We start from the raw sequence: 11,582 nt of genomic DNA, 5'->3' as shown, positions 1-11,582 counted from the left end.
AAAGATTGTGGGATGAACTAGCAGGTTCTTTGCAGCCTAGGGATTTGGTATGTTATTCTATGATTTAACTTTGCTCGAGTACCAGAGTTGAGCAGTTGGAAATTCACACATGCATCCAAAGAGAACGAGGCCTGGAAACTTCCAATAAGATGGGGCAACTTCCCAACTTCCAGGCTTATTCAAAGGACAAAATAGTCATCTTAACATATTTATGTGTAGGAAGTTTAAATCGAAGGGCAGAATAAACACTTCAAAGATGAAAAGCAACCAACTAGCAGTTAAACTGGATTCTAAACTACAGAAATAAAAAAAAAATATATAGAGGGACAGGAAAAGACCTAGATAAAAAGCTAAAAGGTACAAGCTATTAAGTAGAAATAAATGTCAATAACAGATGTTGAATTTTCCATGTTTTGTAAATGTGTGTGGTTATCCATTTTAATCCCAACCATTTAGCTGAAGCCAGCAGGCCATGGATATTACAGAAGAATTGTCTTCTGCCCATCATCCCTCAGCCTGGGTGGACTATAGCTGGCAGACAGTATACCAAGATAGCAGAAACACTGGCTGGCTTGGTTCATGTTCTGGGAACTGAAGAATGTCAAATATGACCTTAGTCTGGAAAAGTCCTGCAGGGTATATGGGAACAGTATGTTTCTGATTCCAGCACTGGGCAGAGGGACCAGCACTTATTGCCTTTCAGGACCAATGGAGCCACGAAATCAGAGCAACAAAGAAGCTACACATCTTGTCCTGATTCTCCATTTTAGAAGCAGGAAACTGAGGTTTGGAGAGGGAAAGTGAATGAGAAGGATGTATAAAAACCAACAATCTCCTTTGCCTCCCAGAGAGGAGAAATGAACTTTAAAACAGTCTTCCGCTTGCAGGTGTAAAGCCTGGTCTCAGAGCCACAAATTATTTTTGCCAAATTAAATAAAAACCTTCCTGTAGAATGACAGAGACAGCTTTTATGCAATAACTGGGCTTTAGATCCTCTTCTGGTCTGGTGTTGTTATCATATCACACCAAGTCCAAGGAGCAAATCTTTCTGGTATTTGGGTTTCATGAATCAAAGAACAAAGATTCTTATAAATCCCATTCAAATATAGAAATGATGATGGTTTAAAAAACAAAGATAATTTCCTTTCAAGTCTTATCAATCACTACAAATCATCGAAACCATGTTAACTTCGACAAAACCAACTGAAGGAAATACTAAACCAAATATTTCCATTTTGTGTTTGCGAAAATTTCTGCAAAGGATAAAAATGGATATTGGAAACCTGTGCTCCACAGGAAACCCTGACGGAAGTGTGTTGGTGATGGCAGGAGGGGAGAATGATAAGTTGTGAGAAATTATACCTCCTGTTTCCTGCATGGTGACCTCCTGCCATTGGACAGAAATTGGAAATACTGGCTGAGATCACCTCCTAGAATCAAAGGTGACTTCCCAGTCCTGTCTTTGACCTTTGCTCATACTTCTTCCCTGTGTCTCACCCTTTCTTCCTCATACTTATTCAGCACCTCCTACCCCTCAGGTGGGATTTGAGTTCCCACTCATTCAAAAGACTCAACAGTGTTTCTGTTGACATCACCTGGCAAATGGGCAATATGCTAGGCATTATAAACAATGGCAAGTTGGTTATTCCTGAGGTTCTTTAGCAGCAGAATGTCCAAATATCAGAATAGTACCATTATTGTTTGTGATGTGGTGTGTGTAAAAAAAGATTTAAGTAACAATATTGAACCTACAATTGACAAAAAGCTGGTGTTGGAATTAGTACTGGTGCCAGAACTTTAGCTCTGTGAGAGCGGGGATCAAATCTGTTTTGTTTTCTACTGTATACATCATCTGATACAGTACCTCATACCCAATAGGTATGAAAACCTAGTTGTTGAATAAACAGATGTTGAAGAAGCCCACCTGAGGCCAAGAGTGAGCGCTGCTTCCTAGAAATCATGGGTTTCCTGACGACAACCTTTGCAACCTGACCCAGGGCAACTGCTAGCATGTGACAGCCTCTAGAGAAGGGTGACAGAGGACAAGCTTGAGACAGCAGCAAGGAAGCTTGGGGAATGATTTATTTGCACTGTTTGGGCCCACCTCTCTGGGTTGGGAGACAAAATAATATTATTCGTGCAACTACATGACCTACACAGATGATTTCTATTTGGACCAAGCATTTCCAACAGACACTCTAACACAAGGTTTCTAAATGGAGATTATGGATTGGGTATATGTTGGAAAGGAGTGGCTTTGACTGGGGTTTGGGGCCAGAATTGATACCTACACAAAATAGGCAGGAAGGTAGATTTCAAGGCCCTGCTGGCACCTGATGAGATTTTCTTATGCTGAATAGAAAGCTAAGTGAGAAGGAGGAAAAGCATTGCATTATCACCATATATGAGGGCTTACAAAAAAGACCCAATGCGTTTTTATTTAAGCATTTATTTTTTTTCCAAAGAAATCCATGCAAAGGTATAGAGGGAGAGAGAGAAAGAGTGAGAGTGAGAGTGAGAGAGAGAGAGAGAGAGAGAAAGAGAGAGAGAGAGAGAGAGAGACCATGTTCTAGCAGCCAAACATAGGAAAATAATTTGGCACAACTTGATTTTTTTTCTTTGCAAAAGGACAATCTATACTACCACTAAAATTTATGTTCCTCCTAAAGATACCATTTGATTTCAAAAACATAACACATGGTTTGTCTTCTACTTAATGGATGGAGGAGATATATAAGATAAAAAAAAATAGAAAAAAATTAAAGGGTGGTTCCTTTTATAGAGGAAGACCACAGGTGCTGAAGGGCAGCACAGGTGCTGTGCACTAGGAAGAAGTCAGTGCACCAGGAAGAAAAAGCACATCACATAGATTGTCAAGCTGGTTAGAACCTTCAGGGGGGAATGGCCATTCCCGAGGTTGTGAGAGGCAGTTATCTCATTGTCCTGATTCACATGTTGCTTGCTTCCAGGAGCATCATCCACATCCAGATCATAAGCCAATTCTGCCAAAAATAAAGAAAAAAAATTTAAATACAGGATTACCAACAGTATCAGGTGTATACTATTCATGGCTCAAGCACTTGTCTAGACTGCTGAGATACCCCAGCTTTGATTTCTTCCTTTTGCAGAAAGGAAGGCTGCCAGGACATGGCAAGAGACGGGGTGTGTGGCGGGGAGGCAGAGGAAGGAGATGGCTAGATGGTGCTCCTTCCAGAGATCATACCAATAGGGAGTAAGCTGGCTGTTCCCCTCTCCACTGTGGCTCCACCCACACTGCAGGGTGCACACTGGCCCTTTGCAACCTCTCCTCCCTGGCAATACTCTGCTTCAAGGTCGTCTTCACCAATCTCACTGGTATCAAAATGTAAGGTGTGGTGTCAGTGACTACCTGTGTCTTCTCGAGTATATGTGTACTAATGGGGGAAGGCATGTTGTGGACTCCCAGGGCACCTTTCCTGGGCCCTGTACCCCATATAGATCTCCTCCTGGGAACCTTGTTTTAGAGTTAAGGATAGGGTAGTTTGCCATTGAAAGATGTTTTATCTTCCTCAAACATTTCTTCTTTTATCTATGTGGTCTTTTCATCCCCTCTAAAAATAACACCCACGGAAAAAAAAGTAAAATTGATCTAATGTACAGGATTTCAACTGACACCAAGCAAATTAAGACTAAGGAGAGACTAATGGGTAAGGGTCTTCTTTCTTTGATCACCTGCCATTTATGATATCTTCATGATTCTGAAAAGAAATTGGGATGTTGGAATTGGCCAATGAGAAAGTCTCTCAGAAGGAAAATCTAAGTAGAAAGTGGTTTGTTAGGAAATTTAAGATGGCTGGCCCTGGCTCAGGGCTCAATTTCTTTCAGATTTGCTTTCCCAGATTTAGAGCTCAAATCTGTTGCCTTGGCTTTTCTAGACTCAGTTGCCAATGTTTCTATTTCAATAGTGAAGGTGATGTGATGTGAGTAATGCCACCAGCCGACTGTCCTGTGGCCAAGAGAACCGGAAAGATCCCTTAGGGACACTGAGATGCATAGCAACGGGCACAGAGGAAATGACTGGGGTTCTACAGAGGAAAGGAAGGAAGAGCTCCTCTTAAAAGGGATGAAACAGTAAGTCACAGGAAGAAATTGTGAGGACTCAGCTAGTCCAGGATGCATGCAGAGCAGGGCCCATGACCAGGGCTGCTCCAAGGCTGGAATTGGTTAGAGCAGACAGCACTGTCAAGGTGATCAAAGCTAGGGGGTCTGATTACACAGGCTGCAATACTATTTTTCAGTAGGGCTACTGTAGTTATAATGCTATCAGCAATGACAAGGGAACCAAACTTACTGTGCCACAACTGAAAAAAGATATTGTACTCAGTATATGATGATATCTCAAGGTTTCTTTAATTTGCAAGCATTTGATTATTAATAGAGACCAGCTTTTTGTTTTAGTTTACTAATTATATTTCTCAATCCATAACAGTTCATATCCTTTGCCTTTTTATCTAATGTGTATTGATATTTTTCTTATTAATTTGAATATATTTTATTGAATTCTTTATCTTATTCAATATACATTTTTCTATTGTGTTAATTATAATTTTTCATTGCTGTATAAAGAAATGATGTCGTAACTTTTAATATATGTGAATCTGACTACATTTTGCTCCTCTAGAGCTGAGAAAGTTTTTCTTCTTGAGTGCTGATAATCATTCAAATCAAATATTCAAGGAAATCTTCTTACCCAGGGAAAAGTTACTCAGCAAACTGTAATCTAGATTCTCTCTCCCCCTAAAATCAACACATATGAAGAAAATAAAGAGAGAAAAAGAACAAAGAGCAATCTTCTACTTGGAAATCAGACCTCTTTCTCTGAAAGGTGAACTGTGCAGAGTGAACAGAGAAAGCCGAGGTCAGCTGTCAGTCGACAAGGATAACACAGGCTTAGGCCACGATCAGATTTCACCAAAGCTGAGAACACATATGGCTATATCTGTTGAAAGCCTGCCTTGAGTCGCACGGCAACTTCTCAACTTAAATGAAGAGGGGTATTTTTAGGATTGACCTGAATGAGAGCACTCTCAGCATTGCTTTCAGATTCCTTTTCTGAATATTCTTGCCCAATATCAAGATGAAACAATCTATTAATGTTACCACTCAGCACCTACACTATTTATCTTGCTCTTTAAAGAATCCACAGACACTAAACAGTTTTGTGTACTATAGTAGGTATGGGAAACCCAGCAGTTATGTCAAGTCCAGTAGTTTCTAATACTTTTTGCCACCAAAGACCTCTTTTGTTATTTCTTTCTCTTGGACCCTATATTTTGAAACGATAAAAATGACTACCAATTATCGAGGTCTCATTGTGTGCCACTTACTCTACTAACATGTGTTATCTCATTTAATTTAACCTTCTAAACAGTTATCTCATTTAATTTAACCTTCTAAACAATGTTATGAGGGAAGTATTATAATTCCCATTTTATGGATGAGGAAGCTCAAGCTCAGGTTACTTTTTTGCCTATACTAATACAGTGGGTGAGTTGCAGAGGTGCTATTTGAACGCAGGTCTGACTCAGAACCTCATATGAAGATACTACCATCTCTTTAAAAAGTTTGTATATCAAATGGGCTGCAGTGATTAAGTAGTAATGGATTCCTTCTTGAAAAACAAAAACAAAAACCTTGATTAGTGAAATACATACTGCCAAAGAGAAATTCTGAAAAGCATGAGAAAAGTCAGTGTTTCCACATAAAACTGATCACATCCTTAGGTAGCCTTATTAAACTTTGTGAAATACTGAGAAAAAAACCCACTGGGTTGGGGACCCTGTGTGGGAATTATAGCAGTTCTATTTCCCTGATGAAATCAGCAATGATGGCCAGGGCCGTTAGACACCCCATGCAGAAAGCTGGGCCAAGTCTTCTACCTCCAAAGGTCTCTCAGGAATATTCAGAATGAATATACATTCAGCAGCAGCAAACTTTTCCACCCAACTGCATAGCTGGGTTTCTGGGGTTTATATTGATGGGAATCCCAGCAAAAACACACTCTGGGCCTAGGCTACCATCATGGAGATTAGAGATGAAGGTGACAGTTGAGCAGGACAATGAAGCATTATGGGAGACAGAGGAAATGAGGTTTTGGTCAAAGACAAATATGGACACTCTGGAATAGGGGTAATATAATTCAATCTAATTCAATAAACTTAATGGTAGCCTACTATATCCCAAGCATTAAGCTAGAAGTTTGGAGAAAGACTTAGGAATCCCATACTCTAGCGTTCTAGCAAGGGAAACAGGTCGATAGACAAACCAACTAGATACTTGGCAGAAAGTAGAAAGGGCTCAGATAAAGGCACAAGCAAAACACTATGAGGATAGAAAGGAGAGATAAAAGTTCCAAATAGAAGGATCTGGAAAGAGTTTTTAGAAAAATTGGGTTAAAATCTACAGCATGAAGGATGGGAGGAACTATGGCAGGGCTGATGAAATGGTGATTCATTTTAGGCAGAGGGTTCTGCTTGAGCTAAATCACCAATATCAGGAATTGTAGGTAGGGCATACTCAGTAGGAACAAGTAGCCTCTATGGTGGGAGGGAAGACAGAGTGTACATTGTTGTGAAGGGTGTATGTGTGTGTGTTTGTGTGTTGAGTGGTGGGTGGTGGGTGGTGGGAAGGCAGAAGGGACAAATAACAGCCAAATCGTGGCAGATTAGTAATGCTAAGACTATTGTGGGCAAGACGAGGCTATTGAAGGTATTTAAGTAAGGAAAACACATAATTTGATTTGTGCTTTTTAGAAAGATCATCATTAACAGTCTGAAGGACAGTGAAGAGACTTGTCACACATCTTGTCTTGGTAAAAAAGAAGTCTGTGGGAACAGTATCTGAGGATCGGCCAGTAGCAAATATAAATTTTTTAAAAAAATCTACAAAGAAGCTAAATCTACATCAAACTAAAACTTTCTCAGTTTGCTACAAACTGAGATGTACTATGGGAATCACCACAAACCATTTTCTTTTAAATCATTTATATTTAATGTTTATAAGTGATTTTCCAGAAATTATCTTTGTTGTATTAGGAACATATTATAAAATGCACATACATTTTTTTTTCCTATCTTGTAGTTGATTGTCAGTTAGAACCTTTCAGGCCAGCAAGGACATTTTCACGCTAAATCCAAAAATCTCTATTTGTAATCAGTTTAACTATGCCCAGAAGGTAGACCCAAGAATCTGTACTAATTACACACTCAGCCCTGACTTTCACTTTGCCCCTATGTCTTCTGTGTTGCAGACTAGATAAGCCCTTTAAAATAATCATCAGTCATTAAAGTCTGCAAGTTGTATTGAATGTTTTTCTGCCTTTTCTGTTGGGCAAAGCACTAAGTGGGGAGCCCTCCACCCTTATTCAGTTTTCTGGTGGAGTTTCTAAGGAGGCTGCACCATCCTGCAAGTCTGGTGCCCTGGATGCCAGGCCTGGCTCAGCCATTGACTTACTATGTCACCTCTGGCAAGTCATTTCCCTCTCCTCTGAGCCTCAGCCACCCCTAAGTCAGGATGTTGGACTGGATGGACTCTAATTTTTCTTCTAGTTTTATCGCTCTCTGATTCCAAGGCTCCTGGGGCCTGGCAAAGGACACGGTTTACTGTAGGCTGCAATCATTTTTCTGCCCACAGCAGCCAAGATGGCTGCTCCCAGCAGAGCCTTCATCAACAAGTAGATTCAATCAGTTGCTTCTCTTGGGATGTAAGTTTTCCTAGTGATCTTCATCAGTAACCTAGTTCTGAGTCTTCTTTTTTCTTTAGCTGTTATAATCTTGGATAAGAGGCCCTGGCAATAAATAAATCCATGCTGGACTGCTTTTGTTTTCTTTAAACTCTGGCCTAATAACTTCCACTGAAGCCAGTACACACAAAGCTTTGGGATACATCAAGCAGGCATGCACGGGCAGCTAAGGAAGATCTGTCATCCAGTAAGACAAGCCTTTGGGCCCTTACAAAGACATTGGGGTCTTGAGCATATAATAGGAAGCAAATGTTTGTGCTCTCTGATGGCACCAAGGATGGCAATGTGTTGCTTTAGGGGTCTCGCCCACACCAGCAGGCAGACTTCATAGGGCAGCCTGAAAGAAGAGCTGCTATCAAAATACCAAGGGAGAGAATGCTGCTCTTGAGCCAAACATGGGGTTTCTTCCTTGCCAAGCTTGTACCAGCAGATGGCTTCAATCCGGCCCTAATATAGCAACAGAGCAATACCACTATTCTTGTGTTTTGCATTTGCTGTGTGCAGTTGGCCCCCAAGACATGAATATGAGAAACCTTCAATATATTGCTTGGCAGACCCCAGAGTTTGAAACTGGGGAAATCTCTGAAGACATCATGTTCACTGCACTACTGCTCACTCTGCTGCCCATTCCCACAGAAGCCCTTGGGCTCTGCCAGTCACTTCTGAATCACAAACAGATCTTGGTTTCCTTGTCCTCTCCTCAATATAACCCTTCCTACCACATCAACCCTACCACCACCACTTTTGTGAACTTTCAGGTGTGAAATGACTACATGAACTTGAAAGCAGAGGAAAGTGACTTTGCTAATGACCTTTGAGTCTCTGGGGGTCTAGATTTTCTTCTTCATAGATCGGACGAGGGGAGGGGGAACTGGCACACCTGAGGCCTCTGGTTTTTAATTAGTCTAATAGGACTCCTTTTAGAATTGGCCAATTTTATAATGTGCCTTCTTGACAAACAAATGAGTTGCCAATTTTGCATACTAAATGATTGTAAATACTGGAAATAATACAATGGCTTCTCTTGGAAGAGGACTGGGGCAGTGAGATGGCTACTTCATTGCTTACAGCTAATTGTAGCCTGCAAACAACCTTCACTTCCAACTATGGAATGGCGAAAGAATACAATGGCTTTTCCCATTAGTCTAGTCATGGCCTCTAGTATTTTAGGCCTTCGCAACTTGTTCTGGGGTTGTATCTTCAGGTTACACTGCAGTGGGCTGTGGGTACACAAAGCCATGGCATGCTTCTTCCTAGGGATTTGGAGTGGGGAAGTAAACTATTTTATATTAAAATATGCAAGGCCATATGATGGAGTAGAAATGCACTATTTTCAAACTCATTTAAGACTTTATAAAATATTTCATGTCCACTAGGACCTTCAGGTTATGTCCCAAATCCTCAGGAGCAGGTGTGCACTCTCACTCTTCACTGATGTATGGAAAGATCTTAAAAGTACTGTTAGGCAACTTGGGTCACTTCGGCTTTGTAAACTACCAAGCTGGATGCTCTAACTTGCAAATTTCTTAACTACTTGAGGTAGCCTTTTCTATGACACCTTCCTTGTCAAGAGGAGAACACTACAGCAAATGCCCTTATAACTGAAGCTCGGACTGCTTACATTTTTTTTTTAATACAAAAAGATTTCCAGGGGTTTCAACTGCTATGTTTCACTATTGCATTCAGCCACAAAGAAAGGAACAAACAAAAATATTACTTAATCCCCTTGAAAAAGAAATCTTTTTACTGCAGAATCTTCTTATAATATGGGCCACTACTATACTTATTTAGGTACATCATGAGTAAAGTCATATTCCCAGAAACAGAATAACTCCATCCTAGAACCCCTGACAGTAATGAGTGCCTGTGTAGGTAGGTACTGGCTCTCCTACCTCAGCCCCAGAATTATTACCACCTTCTGCAGTAGTGTCGTGATTATTCCTCTCATGTCTACAGATGCTTCTCACATGAGGATGCCTAACAGCTCCACAAAGCCTTTACTTCCCACGAGAGAGGTCACCTCATTCCCATGGAAAGCAATGGACTTGAGAGTTAATGAAATAGGAGGAGCTGGTGACAGAGACACTGTTCAGTTAGCGTCAGGGGAGAAGATGAAGAGAACAAGCTTAGAGAAGGTAAGGGAAGAGAACATTTTTAAAGAGGAGAAAGTTAGTATGGTGGAATATTATAGAGAGGTCACAAAAAGTAAGGAGTAGAAAGAAGCTACTGAACATGTCAATTAGAAGGTTATGGGAGATTTTTGAAAGTTTCAGTAGGGTGGTTAGGTCAAACCCAGATAGTACTGATTTGAGATGAAAGTGGGAATTGATGCAGATTTACTGAATACTGATTAGTCTTTGGAGAAGTTTGAGAGTGAGTGAAATGGAGCACTGTCACCCTGACTGTGCCTGAGGTATTGTGTCATTGCTATCAGTGCCATAACACCTAACTAGTCTGTAAAACCAAACTTTGTTAGAAGGTACCATTCCAACTCAAGATGGCTTTTGAAAATGCTATTTTTTTGTTATCTTTGATGCATAAACAACCTAGACACTCAGATACTTGTACACCAATGTTTAAAGCCAATTATTCATAATAGCCAAAAGGTGAAAGCAACCCAAGTGTCCATCAATGGATGAATGGATAAATAAAATGTGGTACATCTATAAAATATAATATCATACAGCCACAAAAAGGAATGAAATACTAAGACATGCAATAAGATGTACAAACCTCAAAAACATGATGCTAAGTGAAAGAAGCCACTCACAAAATACCACATAGTTTGTGATTCCATTTATATGACATATAAACAGGCAGAATAGGCAAATTTTGGAAATGGTGGTAATGGCTGTATAAAACTATGAATGTAATTATGCCACTGAATTGTACACTTAATGGCTAAAATAGCAAATTTTATGTTATATATATTTTACCGTGATTTAAAAAAAAACTATAGAAACCAAAAGATAATGGCATTCAGGGTACATCCCAGTTCCTAGGAATAGTACACTGCTACTCTGATATTTTACTTTGTAGAGGGGTGAGTATGTGTGAATATACCTGATACCAAAGCTCCACTCCAAAATCGTATGCTTTTGGTGCTTTGAAAGTTGAGTCAATTTAATTATTTGGGATATTTAAGCACTACTCTAGAATGGCAGATATGGCTCCTCAATTGGGAGTGGAGAACGAGGGCAATTTTTGTCAAGGATTTTTACCTGAGGCTATTTTCAGAGAAATTTTTATACAACCTCCGAAAACAAATTTACTTTTGTGACTCACACAAATGATGCTAAGCTGAAACTGTGTTTTAAAAAATCAATTAAAGAATACACTTTGTCCTCATTACTTTAAAAATGTTAATCGTTTAGATTCATATAGCTCTGTTTATAATATAAATTTCAGGCATGATGCAGCTACAGAGGCATGCATCATTGGGCTTTGAGGATGTTGAAAGAAGAAAATGCGAAAAGTCATTTGTTGTAGCCAAATAGAATTGCTGTGAGGAGTCAAGAAAGTGGGAGAATGGCCTTACCGTCCCCTCAGAACCTAGGCTCCAAGATGCTCAACGAAAAGTTCTTTGACAGAATTTGGGGCAGGGCTTGAGATATACTTGGATGGGAAAGCCAAAAGTCTGGTAATCTTGCATTTTTAATCAGCCATGGTGGGTCTTACAAAAAATGTACCCGAGAACTAAAATGCTTACAATGTCCTGGCAATGCCCAAAAGCAAAGAAAATTATTAGTACAATAGCCAGTAGGTCAAGTGGCTATTGTCCTTGAAAACACTCAGCTTGGGT

The 11,582-nt window shown here is 40.0% G+C and overlaps 1 protein-coding gene across 1 annotated transcript in view; it reads right to left on the bottom strand.

Annotated features, from left to right (window-relative positions):
• Window positions 1-2,405: 2,405 nt before the first annotated feature.
• GPC3 (glypican 3) overlaps window positions 2,406-11,582 on the bottom strand; it is a 438,722-nt gene continuing 429,545 nt past the window's right edge. The window contains exon 8 of the mRNA XM_011383864.2: window positions 2,406-3,002. Within this exon, the coding sequence (XP_011382166.1) occupies window positions 2,836-3,002 (167 nt within the window). The 3' untranslated portion in view covers window positions 2,406-2,835. The remainder of the gene's footprint in view (window positions 3,003-11,582) is intronic.

This window comes from Pteropus vampyrus, unplaced genomic scaffold, assembly GCF_000151845.1.
Source record: "Pteropus vampyrus isolate Shadow unplaced genomic scaffold, Pvam_2.0 Scaffold548, whole genome shotgun sequence".
NCBI classification, from domain to species: Eukaryota; Metazoa; Chordata; class Mammalia; order Chiroptera; family Pteropodidae; genus Pteropus; species Pteropus vampyrus.
Note: the sequence above shows the minus strand (reverse complement) of the source record. Positions and strands in the feature narration are given on the sequence as shown.